Source organism: Diabrotica undecimpunctata, chromosome 4 (genome assembly GCF_040954645.1).
Source record: "Diabrotica undecimpunctata isolate CICGRU chromosome 4, icDiaUnde3, whole genome shotgun sequence".
Taxonomy (NCBI): Eukaryota; Metazoa; Arthropoda; class Insecta; order Coleoptera; family Chrysomelidae; genus Diabrotica; species Diabrotica undecimpunctata.
Genome location: NC_092806.1, coordinates 107,764,305 through 107,786,495, shown reverse-complemented (window position 1 = coordinate 107,786,495; position 22,191 = coordinate 107,764,305). Strand labels below are relative to the sequence as shown.

Below are 22,191 nucleotides of genomic sequence, written 5' to 3'. Positions count from 1 at the left end.
TCCTTCCAGTTCATCTACAGCCTCAGGCCACAGCTTTTTCCATGCAGAGATTAAGGTTGTTGTAATGCCTTGTTGTTATTGTTCCTTGTTGTAATACCTAGCCAGGCCTACTCAATAATTCTTAGGCATATTACTATGTTAAAGTGGTCCTTAAAGAACTCTCGAAGGGTAAGGTTTGTATTCTCCGTCACCTCAAAGCAGCGCCGAAAAATGTGCTTGGTATACAACTTCATAAAATTAGAAATTACTTACTAATCCATGGGCTGCAAGATAGCAGTGGTGTTGGCTGGTAGGTAGAGAATATGTACAAACTTGAACTCTTAGAGTAAATCATCTTCGAGATTTGGGGGGTGAGAAGGGGCATTATCGAGAACAATAAGGATATGCATGGGTAGGTTGTTTTACTGTAGATATTTTTTAACAGAAGGGGCAAACACCAGGTTTATACACTCCGCAAAGAATTTCCTGGTGGCCCACACCTTTGGATTTGCCCTCCACATAACTGGCAGTTTTTCTTTTTAAATCTTAAAGTTTAAATCTTATGTGACTTAAAGGCTCTGAGATAGTTATTAAGTTAGAGTTAATCTATCTTTCATACGTTTGTGACCTGGCATCGTCTTTTCCTCTGGCGTTATGTAAGTCCGATTCGGCATCTTTTGATGTATACGTTTTGATGTATATCCCAGCTCTTTCACATCCTAACTTGCTGCCTCACCATGCCTGACGATAGAGTGAATGCCGGTCCTTTTTATAAAGTTGTTAAACCAGCCCCGACTAGCTTTAAACGAGTTTTCCGATTTATCATTTGTGAGAGTGTGTGGGATTTGCTTCAGAAAATCTTCGTAAATCGTTCGTGCCTTCTCACATATGATGCTTTGTGTTAAATTTTCTTCTTGAAGCTCTTTTTTGTCACCCACACCACTAGTAGTTTCTTCATCTTTTTATAGAGAGAAGTCCAGGGCTTAGAAATTATTGTAACGTCCTTAGCTGGCATTATACCACTTATCACCTTCTTCCGTTTAAGTACAGTACATATCATTGATGTGGTACGCCCGTACATTTTCGCCAGGTCAGTTACTCGTACACCTTGCTCATGTTTTTCAATGATTTCACGTTTTAGTTCAATAGATATCATCTTCTTCTTGAAACCAATGGTTGTAAAAATACTGTAATATTGTAATGTACAAAAAGCACAAAACGCGAACTTATCAACAATACTTTAAAAATGGGAGAAACAACCAAAGCAGACAGACTGTGGTCTATAGTAAAAGTTTCTTCTTCTTCAGTGCCTTATCCGGTCCGGATGTTGGCGATCATCAAGGCTATCATGGTTTTGTTGACTGCTCTGCGAAACAGCTCCGCTAAGGTCATCCCAAACCATTGTCGGAGATTTTTCAACCACCAGATACGACGACGTCCCGGTCATCTTCTGCCAAATACTTTACCCTGCATAACGAGTTGAAGAATTCGATATTTTTCTTCGTTCCGCATCACGTGGCCGAGGTACTCAAGCTTACCTTGTTTAATTAAATTAAGCACTTCTTTTTCTTTTGTCATGCGCTGTAGGAACTCAACGTTGGTAACATGGTCCACAGTAACAGTAAAAGTTTACACAGTGTAAATTACACCGACATCGAGAGTGCAATATGGTTAGTATTAGAATCCGAATTTTTGTCGGATTTAGCTTCCAATGACCATTTAATTTGTCGGTTCAAGTAATAGTCACGTAACGACTTTATGGCAAGGCCGTAAAGATCTATTACCAGTAAAACTACCTTTGATTTACAAAGCAAATTAGAAGTAGTCAAATAAGAGGTATGAATTTGAAGACAAACCGATTCCTCGTATTTCACATCTTGCTCTCCTCTCAATGCAAAATATCGCTCGCTCCGCGGCTCGTATCTCAAATCACTCATATATTAGGGCGCTAGTTTATTGATGTACCACTGTATATTGCTTAAAAATAAATTCTAACATTGATTACTTAAAGAGTAAAGCAGAATCAAGGTTAATACCACAAAACTCGAAAGACGCTTATCAAAAAGAATACAATAAGAACAGTACAAGCCGTGACCTATGTAGGCTATCCGTTCAAAATTGCAAAGTATGTTAAGGATAAACAAAGGGGTCGATTTAAAATCATTTGTAAAAGTGCATGCATTCATGAAGGCATTCAATTAGCAAGAATGACATGGCCAAGAAGGCGTATTTATTCAAGAAAGACGATTTGTGGAAGTTTTTCATAGATGCTCTGATCGTAACGTAATTATTTTTAATGGTAGTTTCCATTTGCGGTATCTTTAGCTTTTGCAGAAGATGTGAATTGTGCGATTTACGCTTACATGACATCAAGGAAGAAGTAAGCGTATTGTTTATTACTATCCGACCATCTAAAACTGTGATGCCACGACGTTTTACAGTTGCTATAGCTATGCAATTGATTATGTGAGTTTGGTGAAGAAGTTTTCTTACGGTATGATAAAGGGAAGTGCACTGATCAAATAGTTGATATTAATACATATGAATCATGTCCCTTGCAAATTTTACGTTATCTATAATTAAACAATCCTGAGAAATACACGGGACATGCGTTTCGACGTACGTCCGCTACAATTATGGAAAACAGTGGCATGACAACAGACCAAATCCAACGACAAGTACTATTGTAGAATGGAAATCGGCAGCTATGACGACTGGTTACGTTGAAGAGAGTATTACCAATAAGAAGAATGTTTCAAAAACTATTGAGAGTGCCATTAATGGAAGGATAATCACATTGACTTCCGAGAATGTCGGTAGTATTAATTTGAATAGCATTTCCTCCGATTTAAAAAATGCAAGTATAAATATGTTAAACAATACCAACTGCACTTTTCACATTCATTTACGAGATTAAAATTTTTAAATATTTGAATAAAGCTTTTGAAACATTTGTTAGTCACATTTTATTCATATTTTGTTTATTTGACGTTACAAGGTATGTACTCCTGTCAGGTCAGATCAACATTTCAAACTGTTAATGTTGCCATTAAAACACGCGCGTTTTTCAAAGTTGAATTTAACCACGCTGAGGCATACTTTATGTCATATTCTTTTTCTTCTTATTTATTTCTTGGTATATCGTAGTACCAATTGTAGTTATCAGGTTTTCTACTTTTGTCTGCACTTGGCTAGCTCTTTTTTTGGTGTTTTCACTTAGTTTCCACATTATAGTAATAAAGGATAGATCACTTAAGCTAATCTTTGTTTAACTCCTACTGCCATTTCAAATTGGCTTTAAATTTATTGATCAATTTAAATCTTTTAGTGCAATATGCCATTAACTTTCATATAACAAAAAATCACCTATATTTGCTTTCGAATGATTTCACTGGAGTTGATGCATAAATAACTACTGAATGAATATAAATTCTGCAAGAGTTCTCTCAATAAAACCTCGTAAACAGGTATTAACAGTTAGAAATGAAATGATCTAATTAATTCTTAATGCATTCCGATCAGTTATTTTATGTTTCTGGTATTTCATTAAAATAAATTTTATAAAGATATTGTTGAAAAGTAATAGACGTTACATTAAAAGGTTTTTTCGACGAGGTTCTTAAGTTATCAGTGCAATGGTTTTAAATGTATAATACAATCATATTGATGTGCCAGAAAAATAAGTACAGAAAATTAAAATCGTACGGAATTAATTAAAGCTAGCTAAACCTATTGCGACGGGAATACGTACCAGCACAAAATTGTTAATAAATAATTAATAAGATTTAGTCCATAGCAGATAAAATAATTTAAGAAATACACTGGCATGTCCAGAATACATAAAAAAATTACACTTCGTTGACGTTATAATGAATGTAATTTAATATTAAAAAATATTAGGCTACAAAGGTTAATGAAGAGAAATCCTGGCAGAGTAACTGGAAATACACTATCTGCACAGGTAGCCAGAAGCTGTCCAGGGAAATAGTGTTATTTCCTCTTTTGTCGAATCTTGTCAAGGTCGGACTGATTGCCAAATTGAACAACAACAAACATCATGTCCTAAGCTATTCAGATAAGCTCTTCTACTTACGGACTTCAAATATAGGGCCTTAACGTTACCCTCAAATGTACAAAAACAAGAAATTTACCAAAAGAAAGCATTTGGGGGGATTGGCTCCTCTACGTTTAAATTACACATCTGGTGTAAACTGTAAAAACTTGGTGGTAAAACAAATACATATAAATTACTGGTATGGTTGACAAAGTTAAAAAAAAAGTGCCATTTCTAAACTAAGTGCCATTCTCAAACTGCCAAGACCTGCTTGCCTTGAAATCCGGACCGCTCTTCTTTCTACATAGTAATATAGTGGGGGATGGGGCAAGATATTATTTACTTAGAGAAAACCTAAGTCACGGCCTGCAAGGCATTATATTTCAGGTAGTAAAAACTTTTTGTAGAGTATTAAGTTACTTTAAAAATATATGATCCTCATCATCTTGACCTCTAAAAGGTGGTACAGGATTGCATAATTCTGGAGTGGCTATCATAAATAAATGAGTGTCCAATAGTACTACCAATAATTAATACTTCAAGAAGAGAACAGTGGGATATCTAGATTAGTAGCTTCAACTAGCTCTTTCAGGTGTAGGTAAATTTTTGTATCAGTATAAAATAGACAATAAAGAACTCAAATGGGTTCAACATAAAAAGGAATAAATTTACCATACTTATTAAGATACAAAAATCAGGAAAACACTTGCCTATACTTTAAAACAGTTCTAAACTAATATAAATTCAATTATCAATGAATATAATAAATAAATAAATAAATAAATAAATAAATAAATAAACACTGCTTCTTGTGGTGTTCTTATATTCATTAAGAGGTTGGTAAAGAAAGCTGCTTCCTAGCCTGCAAAACGGATGTTTTGGAACTGCTATTATTACATGTTAATTGTGGTTGATGGTAAATGAGAGTGCTGCAGTATTTTTCTCATAAATTATTTGTAATATTGATGCATTTATCGTTAAATGTGATGAAACTGCTTTCTTATAGATAAGCTTGATCTGATAAAGAAAATAATAGTTGAAATTAAAATTGTTCTGAAGCTATTTTCTTGTGGCATTTTAAAGTAATTACGATTTAAATGGCAATAAGCCAAAATTAAAGGTTAAAATAAGTTTATTTACTTACCCATTTCCACTTCGGAAATCGTTTTCAAAATACAAACATTAGTAAATTAAACAAATTTTGTATTTTGTTGGTGAAAAATTTTTCTAATAATTTAATTTTATCTGACTCATTTATATTGACAATTCATACATACATTATACATTTTAAAGTAGACGACTTTAAAATGATAATGCCAATATTGTTGAGTTGCATTTCTGGGACGACTTTGCTTGTAAGATAATTCATTCGATTACATGAAATCAACTTTAACTTGAGAATATCCGTCAGAAAAATCATAGCATGTAACTAAATATAATAGTGACGTATACAAGCGTCAGACAAAGAGTAAAGGAGGAATTAAATTGGTGAAAATTGAAAATAGAAAAATTTTTGGTAAACCCCAACCCCAAATATTTGAACGTCACCCTATCTTAAATGCATAAAAGGATTATACAAAGACTACAGGAGAAATTGAATTGAATTAGTAAAAGACCTAAATTTAAATACAATACAATTTACTATTTTTGTTGGGAATAAGCCACAATTTCACTTTAAAAACAAATTTGACGTTTTAATTTCCACTTTGAAAACCAAATCTTCAAATAAACATATGTTAAAATAAAAACATGTCTTATACCCAACAAACATAGTGAATTGCATTAAGATCCCACTAGAAAATAGCTTCAAAACAATATTAAGCAAAATAATAATTACACAGAATGTTTAGTTATAGTAAGATGGCCAAAGTACCGTCTATGCAATGACGAAGCTGAAACCTTATCTCACATTTTGTGTCGTAAGTGCCCTTCACTGCCCTATGGCGTTTATTCTAGCAGAGCTAAGTGGTGGAGATACTCTTGAGAAAGCCTGTGGCTTTATTGGCCGAGACAATTTATTCTCTTATATGTAGATCTGTGGCATCAAAGAAGGAGACACTCTGAAGAGTAGGCTGGATTCTTTGCCCCTGCTGATTCTAGTGAGCAAAAGTATGCTCGAATTAGCTGACTTTCTGTACCTGCTGAACACCTGGTCATCGTATGCTAAGGGTGGATCATACTAGATGATTCATCGAATAATTCATCGTAGTGCAAAATAAATAATCAAATAATCTACAATAAATGCATAATATTTATTAGCAGGAAATATTAAGAAATTATAATACGTTAACGGGATATTATACAACATTATATAAAAAACTATAAACAGTACACGCATGTTTCGTTTACATTTTATAGCTAGCCAATAACCTTCAGTAAATTATAACTATAAGGCACTAAAAAAGTATAACTATAAATTAACAAAAACAATATTTATAGCAAATTAATAAGGATTAAATGAATATAATGCGATAAATTGCACAAATTATATATGTAATACTTAATTATTATATTGCGCAATATAGAAAATAAATTTAAGTAATAACAAATCTTTAACAGTTCACAAAAAAGTAATCTGTTTAGTATACCGACAAAAGCAATAATTTAAAAACCAAAGCCAATAAAATACAATACAAGATACAATACAATTTAATTATACAGAGTGACGGTCGAAAACGAAACAGAGGCATCATCAAGTACTACGACAACATTTTTGAAAAACTCGACAGAAGAACACATTTTTCTGGTATCAGAGTAATAATCAGGACATTTTTTAATGGCATTCTAGTACAAATAAAATATCGTTTAAAAACACTTATAATTCACTATATGGGGGGGGGGGGTAACGGGTGGCCAAGAATTCTGCCTCTTATTCCAATCAAATGACGTGGACAATTTTTGTCTAAATATTGACGGACACGTAAAGAGTAATACGGAGGAGTACCATCCTTTTAAAAAATCAAATAATATTCATCATATTGTTGATCATTTTCACTTTCAGTAATTTTTAATACATTTTGCCAGTCAAATTTCTAGGAAAAAAAATGGTCCCACCAGTAGATTACCAAAAATATCATCCCAGAAATTTAAACTTAGCGGTTACTGCGTATGCAAATCGTGGAAAATCCTGTGATTTTAATCAGACGAATAACGGCAATTGAAGATGTACAGTTACATTCGTAAAAAAGGTGCATTAATCAGAGAAAAATATTGTTAAAAAAGCGAGACTGTGGATCAGTAACTGCTCGCTTACTGATTAGTATTTCTCCAAACTCTAAACTGCGTTAATAAACATCCTCATTAAGTTCCTGCACTACTAAACATCCTCATTAACTACGGGCCCTTCAGTTTCTTGCTTTTGTTACCTACATTCCCAGTTTCCTGAATTTTTAAGTAAGATTTTACTAACTTGCTCAGCTATCATATCGGCACATTTACTGTTCATAAAATATATCGATACGATATCTACCGTTCTCAATATTAAAAAAACCATGGTAATACATTTTCAAAAATAAACTTTATGCTCATAACATATTCACAATCATCACATAAATTTAAGATCACATTGAGATGTTCTATTCGCTTTAGTTATCTGCTGTTCTCCTCTATTTTTTTTCACTAGTTATTTATTTTTGTAGGTACTCCGTTTTTATTACCTGTTAAATTATTTTGTCAATTTGTGACGGGTGGGTTTCGTTTTTTCTATGGCAATTTTATTGCTATTCTGTAAAGCCGTTGTGCAAAATTTGTGTACCAATTATTTGAAATCAATTTTATTTTCTACTATAAATATTGCGTTATCTTTTATTTTCTTCTTCTTCTTCAAGTGCCCTGTCCGTTGCGAACGTTGGCTATTAACATGGCAATTCTGATCTTATTTGCGGCGCTTCTGAATAGTTCGACCGATGTGAGCCCGAACCACTTCCTCAGATTTTGGAGCCACGAGTGTCTTCTCCTGCCTGGCCCTCGCTTACTGTCTATTTTTCCCTGGACAATCAATTGCAGTAGACGGTACTTATCGTGTCTCAATATGTGGCCTAGATATTCAAGCTTTCTTTGTTTAATTGTATTCACGATTTCTTTCTCCTTTCCGATTCTTTGGATTACCTCTGTGTTGGTGACATGTTCGGTCCAGGATATACGAAGAATGCGTCGGTACACCCACATTTCGAATGCTTCTAGTTTTCTCGTGAGCGTCTCCGTCAGCGTCCAGGCCTCCACATCATACAGTAAGATCGGAAAAATGTAGCATTTAACTAGACGTAGTTTTAGGGGAAGAGACAAATCCCTGTTCTATTCTCGCCTTAATTTCTGTGGCCTGTTCCCATTTTGCATTTACGTTGGTGCCAAGGTACACATAAGATTCTACATGGTCAATTAGTATGTTACTTTTCCGTAACTGTCGAGCAGGCTGTTGCTTCCTGCTTATCAGCATCCACTTTGTCTTCTTGAAGTTGAGGCTCAGGCCGTATTCCTCACTAACTGAATAAACTCTTTCCATTACCTGCTGTAATTCGTCTATGGTACTGGCAAGGATCACCGTGTCGTCGGCATATCTTATATTGTTTGTTAACTCGCCGTTTATCTACTTCTACTCGCCGTACTTCTACTACAATTATTGCATTATTGAGATAAATTGGCTCAGAATTATAAAGGGTATAAGCAATAAAAAAAATAGTAAAATTATACAAAGAGTAAAAAAGCTTGGAAGGATTTTGTAAAAGAACTAGAAATTAATAGTAAGGAAATACAGATGCTATAAGGTGCTTAAATATTATAGAAAAACAATAACCGCCTGTACGTCAATATATAAAGATAAGGTGGCCTACTAAAAGAGAAATACTCAGTAATGGGCAATGACAATGAAAAGAACATTCTGAGATTGTATTTTGCAATGAGACTGGCAGACAAGAAGTGAATTAGTGAACAACACGCATACTAGGAAAACATAACCAAATAAAATTCAACGTGCAACAAAGGAATAAAAGCTAATACCAAAAGACTGAGAGTTAAAGATGATACTACCAATTTATAAAAGGAGTGGCCAATAGGACTGTAAAAATTATCGTGGAATTACTCGAATAAAACGTATTAGTAAAAGTGACATGAAGTGGCATTATAGAAAAAAATGGTAAATTTGGAATGGGGACCCATCGTCAACAGTACTTTTTAATGTCATGCTAAAGACAATAGTAGGGAAAGCCAAATACGTACCAAAGCAATGATCTGTGTCAACAGAAGCCACATTCTGGCATTTGGCGGTGATTTAGTAATAATATCAAGAACAAAACCAGAATAATTTAGAATATTTAATTTATTTAAGAAAAATACTAAACAATATATAATCCAGTTATTATCGATCAGACAACAAAGTATATGAAAATGGGGCAGAATTCTAACGAGCAGAAACAACTGAAGACTGTCACAAATATTGATGGAAAAGAGTAGTTTCAAAAAGGTGCAGGATTTTGAATACCTAAAAGTTACCCTGAAAAATTAAAGGAAAGAAATTCAAGCAATCAAGAAGAGGATTGCGAAAGGAAGAAGAAACGCTCAAACGCTGCATAACCTATTGAAAGCAAACACCATCTCAATGGCAGCAAGCAGCAAAGGTAAGAAATTGAAACTATTTCGAACAGCAATCCAACCCACAGTCTTTTATGGTAGCGAAATGTATGCTATTAACAAAAATCAGAAAAATATGCTTAATTTATTAGGAGAGTAGGTTTTTATGGAAAATTTTTGGGTGAGTTGAAGTAGAATATGTGGACGAGGTAAACAAATGCAGACATCCCGGATCTTTAAATCACAAAGGCTTAGATAGTTGGGTCACGTGGCAAGAATTCAAGATGGAAGATAAGTAAAGGACAACCTGCTGAAAGATAAAGGGAAAAAATGCAGAGAATGAACGGCAAAAGAAGTGGCTCGAAGCGTGTAAAGAAAATCTACAAAAAATGGGGATAAAAGAAAAGCAGTCAAAGAATTTCAAGCCAAAGAAAATTATGGAGAAATATAAGTAAGCAAGCAGACCCCATATAAGGATAAAGTCAAAGAGAATTGTGAAGATTTATGTATACTATTTTAGTTCTTAATTTTTCAAGTGCTGCTTTATGTACGTTTTATTTTAGTGTAGATTTATTTTATCTTACTGATTCCTAATCCAAAATTTTTGTTTTCAATTTAGTATTCGACCTTATTAACTAATGATCATGTTTTGCGCTTACTGAAGTTGGACGTTATTATGAGTTTAACATGTTTTGCTCTGTTAGTGACAACATAATCGATCTTACCTTTTATATGTGTACTTAAAGTGAAGTTTATGGTTGAAAAAGTATTATGTTTTTATACGTTCATCATCAACACGTACTGTAAAAGAAAATAATTTATCGGCTATAGAAACTCAAGATATAATTTGATTATATTTTTATTAAAACGATAAAAAAAGTACGTAATCATTGACATAAATAATGATATAACACAATAACAACAACGGTAAATTGAACTTAAAAAGAACTTTCCAGTTATGAATTTTAAATATACTTTTTTTATTTTTATTATCTAAAAAATATGTGTTCATGGAGAAATTTAGTTTCCGTTTAATGTCTTTTTACATTTAATGTTTTGCTTTTATGGCTACTTTTTCTACAGAAATATATGAGGCATATACTTAGACAAACAGCAAATTATGTTTTTTCCGTCTTCTTATCTATCTCTGTCATCAACTTGATAAGGTGTTAGTGCCAACTACTATCCTTCACAATTATTACGAAATACCCAAACATAAAACATACGTAGACAGCCACTTACTGTAATTGGTCCGGAAAGTTCAACACTGAGCAACCCCATAAATGTTGAATGCCCAAACCATTTGTTTTAATTAAATATTTTTTGTTGAGCCACAACAGATATGTGAACAGTAATATGAATTTGTAACATTTTATATCCTAGTCGGCAAGTTATGTTTTGGGCTAAAAGTATATAAATAGGTTTTTGAAGATTCAGTGATTTATAGTAAGTAGGTAAATACAAATTGTTTTGTTTAAAAATTGCACAAAAAGTGCATTAGAAACAGGGCAAGTACCGAGCAGTAATGCAATACAGTTAAGATAAACAAATGATTCCTCTTGCATAAAAGATACACATGAAAAGTTTAAAAAAGACAAATTTAATTTACGAAAAAATGATATGTTTTCCAGACAATTATAAAAAACATTAAAAGAGTACAATGGGAAGAATATTTTGTTAAAATCATGTGACATTTTTGTGACAAATTTTAACTGCTATCGGAATAACTAAAAAATATGTAATAAACTGACCAGCTTTAAAAAATATTGAAGAGGACTCAGACTAAATAATAGTTAAAGCAACTAAAGAACTAGCACAAGCGCATAATATATCTTCAATTCTGTTACCTACTTAGATAAAGCACTCTTTCAGTGGACAGCGTATATACTTTACAGTGTGAGTACGATTAAGTCATTTATTTTAGCAAATTTTCCACAAACTAATTTAGAAATTGCATAAAATGTTACACTTGATATAACCAAATTGGTTGAATTGATACCGGAATTTACCATTATTTCGATTCCCTTTTAGGTTGGTTAAGTTTATGTCAAATACTAATAACCCAGCGAGAAACTAGTTATTTACTGTTTTATCGCTAGGTTTTTCGAACAATTTTTACTTTATTTAATGCCTAATAAGATTTTATAAATAAAATAAATAAATTTATTCAATACTAAATTAAACGAGTCCAGGACTGTTTCTTTTATTTTGGATCGTTACTAACCCGAGGTTATTCATCGCAGTCTTTCGGATAAAATAGGTTACTCCTCGTATAAAAATATAGCATAAAAAGACAATAAAGCCGACTATACTTGGTAACAAGATAATCACTCAACACATCAACTGCAACAAACACAATGGAGATAATAATAAATTCAATCATTATCATCCAGTCTTCATTTATCACGTCAACTGCTGGACATTGACCTCCCTTAAACTTCTCCATTCTTTGCGATTTTGTGCTCTTTGTTGCCAATTTTTGGTGATACGCATGATGTCATCAGCCCAACGTGTAGGTGGTCTTTCTCTACTACGTTTATCTGCTCTTGGTCTCCTAATTGTGATTTTACTTGTCCATCGTGAGTTATGCATAAATACAATACAAATCCAATAAATTTTTAGAGAAAAAAACATTTGTTAACATCTGTTATATTAAAAAATTAGTATTCTCTGACGTTTATAAATAAGGATGTTTTAAGAATCGACCGAATGGAACAGAACACACATCTTAATTGCAAAGATGCAACAAGAAAATAGATTCAGAATATTGCAAATAAAGAAAAATGTATAGCAAACTCGTCAACAGAGTTCTGGTTACCAATACTAAAAAAAGAATTCATCAAACAGAAATAATTGGTCAATAAAAGGTCAGAGACACATCATCTACTATGAGTTAGATGAACACAGAAAGATATTTTTAAAATTTTATATTAATATTAATTTGAGAGTATATCACCCTCAGAAGTTCAACTCAAAATATGGCTATTTGTATACAAGATCGTGGACTACTGTCAAATTAGCTGCCACAAAGCGCCAATTTATAAATACTTCTTAATTTATAAATATTTTTTTAACAATTTCCAAAAATATATAAAATTTTTATATTTTCAAAAAAATATAAAATATGTAGTTCTCATGAAAAGCACTTTGTGGTTTAATCCAATAAAAACAATATTTAACATAAAACATTTTACAAGAAAATGGTTTCAGACTTTAAATATCGGTTTCCCTTAATTCGCAGAAAATTTAAAAAATGTTTTACTTGGTATAGTTAGTTATAAAATCAAGAATCTAAAACTGCGATGTTACAGATAAAAACTTTCGAATAACATTAAACAATAGCTATAACATTTAAACCAAATATGAATTGCTTAACTATGCAAATGTTATACATTTTAAAGTTCACTTATCGTATCTTCCCAGACCAATAAAATTATTTGCAGATAGCAGAGCGGTTAAATAATCGCCAGAATAATAGAATGCGTACATCCTCGTTAGTCTTACATTGTTAGGAATAAATTTCTGAAAATAACAATTCCAAGTTTCAACATCTCTATACCGCAATTGCGCTTCTTGAAAACGTTAACAAAGAGACAATGTAATATTTAATTCATTAGATTGTTTTGAAATGGTTTATGTTGGGAAACTAATTCGTCATCGCCTTGGTCACATTAAGTAAAATCACGAGAATGCAAATCATAAATTTGAATACAACAATATATTATACAAAGAACCGCGTATGCTCCCAAATTTGATTATTCAAAATTTTTTATTTTTTTCCAATCGTGTATTGGTAAAGACTGCGATAACTATTACATCATTTATCATTAGCTTGGCAGCTGGGTACCTTTTGGCATACATGGAAGGGTGGATAATTGAAAACTATTATATCTTGTGCAAAAATTTTTGCTGTATACGGATATATAGGTACATCATTTCAAAACGTAGTAACAATCTCTATAAACAATTTTTTGATACATAAATTTTTAAATTTGAATAATCTGATTTATAACCAAACCAATCGTAAAGTACGGCTGTTAAAAATTCCGTAAGTTTATAGTTTAAGTTATTCACAACTATAATTATAAATATGTAGATGTGTTTACTATTAAAAACAAATGAAAAAACAGGTACTTTTTACTTTACGTTTTTTATTACCTCTTTATATAACACCACTCGAAGCATGCGTAATGACGACAAGTGCCCAGACGGCCACTGCGCAATACGCCGTCTATTTGTTGATTCATCAAAGCCGAAAAGCTATTTGTTTATTACTGGCTAACGCAATAAAACAGTAAGTTTTTTCCATTTTGTTAATAGTAAAGTGTCAAAATAGGTTCAAACTTTCCATTAATATGCAGCTGTTGAATAAATATTATGAACCATTTAAAAAGTTATGACGACTGAAAGTTAGGGTAAATCTTCGATTTCTCATCTTAAAATTGTTAATAAGTCTGTTCAGCTTACCAATGTTCTTGTCGGAGTGGACGTTATATATTGTCATGATACTTTACAAGCACAAAATAAGACAAATTTTACTCTTGATCCGTCTAGATAGTTATTCTACTATATGAAGTTAAATCCACATCCGGTTCTCAATTGTTTTCTATTCCAGAATGTCAGCCTTATTATTTTAGAATAATTCAGTTAATTTTTGGAATTTTTTAATTAATTTAATATCAACACTTTTCTACCTCTCTTTTTTCAGAATAAAATATTTAAATTCTAAAATTTTTACATATACCATTACAGATAGTTCATACACACCGACAATTGTTCATCTTTGTATTTAATATTCATTTTGCTTATTATCCCATTACCAAATACTGACTTATAAGTATGAATTTGTAGGTCTGATCTTTTTGATTTTCTGATACAAACATTTTTAATTGGTACAATAAATTCATGTCTTTGTATAAAGTATGTCAATATTATTTATAAAATTAGATTACAATATCCATTTAAATATTTAATCACTATTTTAGTCATTTATGTTTACTTCACATCATATAGTTGGTTAACCTTATTTACAGTACTAATAAATAGAAGAACTGTCACCCTTTAACCTACAATTACTTTAACTTTTTAATAATTACCTCTCACAAATTTATTAAACAACAAAAAACTAGTCCTTTTTTGCCAGTTCTTCTTCTTACAATTGATGTAGTGCCACTAAGTGCGCCTTTTAAATTAAATTTCTGTTGTGTCTTTTTGAATGTGTTCTGTTTATCCTTAAGTGCTCTTCAATGTTTTATCATAAATTCTTAATTACAATTTGGAGTTATTGCACACTCTTCAATAAATATAAATAACTTCTTTTAAATAATATAACACATCACATTAATTTCAATAAACAATCTATATAATACCTACTTTCCTAGTTTAGTTGTAAATATATTTCCCCCTCAAGAACTTTTCCTCTTTTTGTTAAATAGTTACAATAAAACCGATTATCACCCGCCACCAGTTTACCATAACAGTTTGAACTATGTTTTCTAAACATTAAATTATAATCCTTGTATCGGCAGGTAAGTAATATTTATTAGTTATTTATTTATTTAATTTAAATTTTACTATATTGTTTTTTACTTAATTTTTATTGTATATGTTATATTTGTTATGTATATTCTTTAGCAGACAGTACCCTAATACGGGTTTTTATGATTTCAGCATTTAGTTTACCGTGTACCTTAAGACCTGAAGATTCATAGCAAATTATAGTATGCGAAACCGGTCGTTGGTGGTAGAATAAATTGATTGTAAGTAACTCTTATTCCTATTTCTTTTTGCGTATTTGAAATGGACTCACACAGGCAACATTTTCAAGATTTCAAAATATTAAAATTTAAAAATTAAGTTATAAAAAAATTGTTTATAACACTTGGTGTCTACCACTTTTTGAAATATTGGATCTATATCTTCGTATTCAACGAATAATTTTACGTAGGATAGAATAGTTTTACTGCTATCCACCCTTCCCTATATACAGAAGGCTATCCAGCTGCCGTACTCCTATTCAGATCAAGGGTATTATAGGCAATTTTTCTATATGTTCATGAAAATTCCATTTTAGTGGCAGGTATATCAAACTAATTCAAAAGATATTTTACTTCAAAATTACAATTTTGTTTTAAAACAAACAGCTGAAACGTCTCGCAGCTGTTATCTTTGTTTATAGGACTATTGGATAAGTATTACTGGTTGCAAACTGATTTTGTTTACAACCCTGTAATTTTCAAAATAGTATATTTCCCTTTGTTCCTAACTGTACTCCACCCTGTCTGCCAAGACGCCCTGTTCATTCCATCAATAAACTCTAACAGTACTTACTAAACCCCGTTAAAAATGACCTGTTCCGGACATCGGCGACCGACGGTCCCAAGAATCCAAGAAAAACCCTTGGCTGTCTGTTACAAACTCTCGCGGAAGAAACATGGTGCTTTAATAACAAAATTTGTGATTTGATTCTCAGAGCGTGTCTCTCTCAAGTGTTTAGCAACAAGAAAATTTGTCTCCGCGATTGTGAAACTAATAATTTTGTGTAACCACGTATATTGTCACATATAGTACTCACTAGGTTGTGTTACCTATAATACGTTAAGAAATAAAAGTTAGTTATAAGTTACTAGTATTCCTTACGTACCATATACAATTAAAATAATACAGTCCACTTAAAAACCCAAAGAATACCGGCGGTACAAGTTAGTTGAAGATTGAAAACACGTGGAATCACACATAATTCCACCTCAAACGCCGGTAATTTCTCCATGGTCTATCTTCGAACCGGATGGATGATTCTCCATGATTAGCTCTTTACAATTGAAGCCCAATCGAGTTGGAAGGTGCACAGCAGCCGCAGGAAGCAGACGCAAGTAGACATAGGCCTCCCCGAAAGCCTAGTGTATCGAGGTAAACTCTTTCCTTAATAAACAAAGTGCAGTGATAGCATTAAACACATATAATTATAAGCAGATTGTTTACTCAGAAGTGAATATAATTAAGTAATTTGGAACATAATTTAGATTGTATAAATTTGAGAAAGCTATGCCGGTCTGGAATGTTTTTTGTATGTTTCAGGTGATGCTACGAGAATAATAAAAGCTACAAATTAGTTGTTTTATTCTGCATGTCTTTATTTATTTCATCGTAAACCAGATTGGCATATGCATTATTATAATTATGTATTTAACAGTAATATAGAACCGTAAATTATCAATTAAGCTATCACTCTTCTCATGATATTTGGTGATTCTGTTACAGTGCGAGTCACAAAGTTGCAATTTAAATATAATTTAATTCTTCATTTTTACTCTTAATAGAAAACTTAATTTATATATTGCTGCATAGTATATTTTAAAGTAAAATTTATTTATATTGAATAATTCATTTTATTTTGTATACTGTTATTCTCATTTGGATTTAGCAAGAATACTTCTCTTTATTTCTCGTTCTGTGTCTTGTTCAGCATTTGCCCTTTTGTATTTCAATAGAAGTGTTGTTAAAAAAAAAATATAGACCTCTCTGCATCTCTCTCTCTCACTCTGTGTCTTATCTTTGTAGTTTACTCGAAGGGTTAGGTTAGTTTAGCAAAAGATACTTCTCTTCTTAGTATTCTTATATTTCTCTAGTAATTCTTAGTAAATTCGCAGTCAACTCGTTGTTTGTAAATACAAACATGGACACTCTTAAGAAAAAGCGTAGTACTTACAAGGCGCAATTCACCCGCATAGAAAAGTGGTACAGCGCTAATACCTCTTGTGATGATAAACATCAGTTGTTGTCTCGTATAGACCTTCTCAAGGAGAACTTAGCTAAATATGACTCCATTCAAAATGAAATTGAGTTACTGGACTCACCTAGTGACTCAGAGGACAGAGAGGAATATGAAAATAAATGTCTGGATCTAAAATGTACCCTACAAGCTCAAGTCGAAGCCTTAAATCAAGTGTCTTCCCGACCAGATCCTGATCATTTCTCTCGTAGTGGCCACTCTCATATGAATATTAAGCTACCAAATATTCACTTACCCACATTTAGTGGAAATTGCATCGAATATCCTTCATTTATCGACTTATTCAGAGCCCTAATTGTCAATAATTCACAGTTATCATCAAATGTTGAGAAATTCTTTTATTTAAAATCATATCTAAAGGGAGAAGCGTTAAAGCTAATTGATAGGTTGCCGGTAACTGATGATAATTTGGTCATACCTTTAGATTTATTACACAGCCGGTATAGTAACCAACGGCAGATAATCCGCTCATATTATCAGCAGTTACTAGCCACTCCTACATTGCAAAAATGTACTTCGCAATCGCTGAGACAATTCGTTGCAAATTCTAAGGCAATTTTGGATGCCTTAGATACGGTAAAGTTAAGTAAAGCAGAATTGTTTGAATCCTTACTTGTTCATTTATTGGAACAAAAACTTGATTATAGCACTCGTCGCTCATTTGAAGAGCAAGTTTCAGTAAATGAGCTTCCTTCTATTGATGACTTTTTCCATTTTTTGAGTAACCGTTGTGTTGTTCTGGAAAATATCAACTCTGAGAATTCCACTGCTGCCCAACCCACGTCTAAAGTGACTAGATTTCAAGGTAATGACCATGCTCACCCAAGTAAGTTCAAGGTAGCTTTTCACTCACAATCAAACCCCTCCAGTCAAATGGTTTCAAAATCAAAAACATATACCTCACCGCCCAAAGGATGTGGTTACTGCTTGCAGCAAAATCACCGCATCTACTCATGCACTAAGTTTTGTTCATTGCCTGTATCTGATAGAATTGAATATTCAAAGGCCAATAAGCTCTGTTTTAACTGTTTAGGTAGTAAGCACTTTTTACAAAACTGTGGTTCAAAGTCTTCCTGTTCCCTATGCCACTCGAGGCACCATTCTCTTTTACACAACACTCGCAGCTCAGCAGCTAACACTGATACTCCAATTGAGCCCTCTAATCACTCACTCAACCACGGAGAGTCTTCCACTCGTTCTATATCTCATACTCTTCTGACGACTCAGCCAGAAATTGACCAGTCCAGCGTCGTACATGAAAATAACTTCACTTCACGCTCAACTGTACTATCGACAATCACTACACATGACACTCACGTCTTGTTGGCTACAGCCAAAGTTCACATTTATCCAGTAAATGGACGACCTATTCTAGCCAGAGCCATTCTGGATTCTGGAAGTCAAAGTTCATTTATCACTGAGTCACTAGCTAAATCAATAGGATGCAAACGGCATCCTTCCAGTCTGCATATCTCGGGAATCCTTAATGATAGTAATGTCATTAAGGAAAGAGTTACAATAGATATCTTTCCTCGCAATTCTTCTGCTAAGCGGTTTACTCTTTCTTGTGCAGTAATACCTTCTATTACAAATTGCTTGCCTCAGATAGCCATTGACATAAGAAAGTTTAAAATTCCCTCTCATATATTAAATAGGCTGGCCGACGAAGAGTTCGGTCAACCAGCTGGCATTGATTTGCTCATAGGAGCTGATGCCTACTATGAGCTGTTGCTACCAGGACTTGAAAAGTTGGGGAAAGGATTGCCCTCTCTTATACAGACACAGCTAGGATGGGTTGTGTCTGGCTCTGTACCACTCAGCTATCTTAAACCCCACTTTCAACCTCACCCAAAATCGTACACATTTCACTCGACCCTCGGTTTTCAAGAAACCGAAGAATCACTTAATGAAACCCTAGATCGCTTTTTTCAACAGGAACAAGAGCTTGATATTTCTAAAAGTTCGGAACAGGATGAGCTTGCCGAAGCAATCTTTGTTTCGACGACTAAAATTCTAAAAGACGGCAGCTACCAGGTAGACCTCCCTCTCATTCACCCTTTAGCTCACAAAGAATTGGGCGATTCATTTATGTGTGCTAAAAACAGATTCCTTTCCCTTGAGAAGAAATTTGTCAAGCATCCTTTCCTAAAGGAAGAATATAGAAAAATTCTGATGGAGTATATTGAGCTAGGACACGGAAGGGAAGTCCCTCTGGCCCTTTGTAACTCCAAATTTGAGAATAAATACTTTGTCCCACATTTAGCAGATGTACGAGACCAAAGCTCTACTACGAAAATGAGAGTCGTTTTCGACTTTTCGGCTAAGACCACTTCAGCTCTCTCCCTAAACGATATCACTCTCCGTGGTCCTAAGGTTCAGCCCGAACTGTTCGAAATTCTTACCAGATTCCGAACTCATAAATTTGCATTTACTGCTGACATAACGAAAATGTATCGGCAGGTGAAACTAAACCCCTCCTTTCACTTTCTTCAGAACGCTTTGTGGCGAGAAACTCCACAAGATCAATTCTCTTGCATTGAACTAACTACAGTTTCATTTGGTCAAAAGAGTGCTCCATATCTGGCCTGTCGAGTTTTAAAGGACATTGCTCAAAATACCTCTTGTTCAACGGCAGTGAAAGACACCCTATTATATCAGACTTATGTGGATGACATCTTATCAGGCTGTAGTACTGAAAAAGAAATCATTTCACTGCGTCGTTCGTTAAGCTCTACTCTTTCTTCCGCTGGCTTCAGTATACACAAGATCAGATCCAATTCATCTCTTGCTGCGTCCTCTGCAGAGTTTAGCAGCGCGTCAAAGGACATTCTTCCTGAAAAAGGGCCATGCAAGGTGCTAGGCATTAAGTGGGATCCCGCAACTGATGTATTCCAAGTTGCCACTCCAGAGTCGCTTACTGTTAGTTTACCTACCAAACGAAAAATTCTCTCTGTCATAGCGCAGTGCTATGACCCTCTAGGATTTGTCAATCCTGTAATTGTTCACGGAAAAATTCTAATGCAACAAATATGGGCCAAAAATCTCTCTTGGGACCACACTATAACCGATCCCGATCTTTTAGACAGTTGGTTTAAGTTCTTGTCAAGTTTAACCAACCTGTCCTCCTTCTCGATTCCTCGGTGCATAATCGAAGAAAATGATGTAATCCAAGTCGAATTACATGGGTTTTGTGATGCCAGTACTCAGGCATATGGATGTTGCATGTATTTAAGAGCAGAATACTCTGATTCATCTGTGTCATCTACACTTATTGCTGCAAAATCGCGTGTAGCTCCAGTGAGAAAACCTCTCACTATACCTAAACTTGAGTTGTGTGCAATGGTTCTCTTAACCAGTCTTTACACCAAGCTTTATGCCATAATATCTCGTTCTCTTACTATTTCTGACAGTATCTTGTGGTCAGATTCTATGGTAGCTCTCTCTTGGGCGCACTCACCTTCCAAAAAATGGTCTACCTTTGTGGCAAACAGGGTGGAAATAATCCAAAACGCTAGCCCTTCCCCAAAGTGGAAGCACATAAAGTCTGAACTCAATCCCGCAGACCTCTTATCTCGGGGTAAGCTTTCAGATCGGGCCAGATCCTTTTGGGCATCTGGACCACCATTTCTACTAGATCGATCTAGCTATTTGTTTAAAAATAGCTCGTTTGAGCCTATGGTCAATCTCCCTGAAGAAAAGAAAGGAGTTAATGTATATACCAAAACTCAGAAAAATTGTTGGATCGAATATATAAACCGATTCTCATCATTCACTAAACTTATAAAATCCATGGCGTACATACGTCGGTTTGTGTACAATGCCCGACATAAAGACCGCTTATCTGATCATTTGTCTCCTAAGGAATTGCAAGATTCCAGACTATTCCTAATACGTCAAGTTCAAACCATTTTCTTTAAGTCCGAAATACTATCTCTGACACAAGGTCGATTATTACTTAACAAGCAAATTGCTTCACTAAATCCCTTCCTTGACAGGTCTACATTACTTAGAGTAGGTGGTCGACTCAAGTATTCGGATGTACCCTTTGATCAACGACACCCCTTACTGCTCCCTGCGCGTAATCAATTCACTACACTGTTGCTCACCTCAGAGCATCAGCGTCTGGGACATGCAGGATCTCAAACCACCTTAAACAATGTCCGCTTAAGATATTGGCCCCTTGACGGACTTAGGTGTGTAAAACGTATAATACACTCATGCAACACTTGCTTTAGGTTTAATGCCATCGCCTCAACCCAAATTATGGGAGATCTCCCTCGTGAACGAGTCACATCGAAACGACCTTTCGAAAACACAGGAATAGATTTTGGAGGCCCCTTTTGCATAAAGTCCTCTTCCTTGAGAAGAGCCCCTACATCTAAAGGTTACATAGCATTGTTTGTATGCTTAGCTACCAAAGCAGTCCATTTAGAAGCAGTGTCTGACCTCACGACAGACGCCTTCCTGGCTTGTCTTAAAAGATTCATAGCTAGACGTGGTATCCTATCCATTATCTACAGTGACAATGGAACTAATTTTGTGGGTGCCAATAACCATCTCACTCTTCTTAGAAAACATTTCTCAACACAACCTCATGTGTTTCACGAGTTCCTTGCTTCTCACAATATCACTTGGAAATTTATTCCTCCCAGATCCCCACACTGGGGTGGATTATGAGAAACCTCAATTAAAAGTGCTAAGTTACTTTTGATTAAAATCACTGGTAACTCTGTATATACCTTTGAACAATTCTGCACTATTCTTGCTTAAATAGAGGCCATTCTTAACTCTCGCCCTCTAT

At 33.9% G+C, this 22,191-nt stretch overlaps 2 protein-coding genes across 2 annotated transcripts in view; both read left to right on the top strand.

The window, feature by feature from the left end:
• LOC140439837 (uncharacterized) overlaps positions 1–22,191 on the top strand; it is an 895,210-nt gene that overhangs the window by 319,740 nt on the left and 553,279 nt on the right. The gene's annotated exons all lie outside the window — the stretch shown is intronic.
• LOC140438881 (uncharacterized) lies at positions 17,274–22,067 on the top strand. Its single transcript, XM_072528520.1, has one exon. The coding sequence runs from the start codon at positions 17,274–17,276 to the stop codon at positions 22,065–22,067; it is 4,794 nt and encodes a 1,597-aa protein (XP_072384621.1).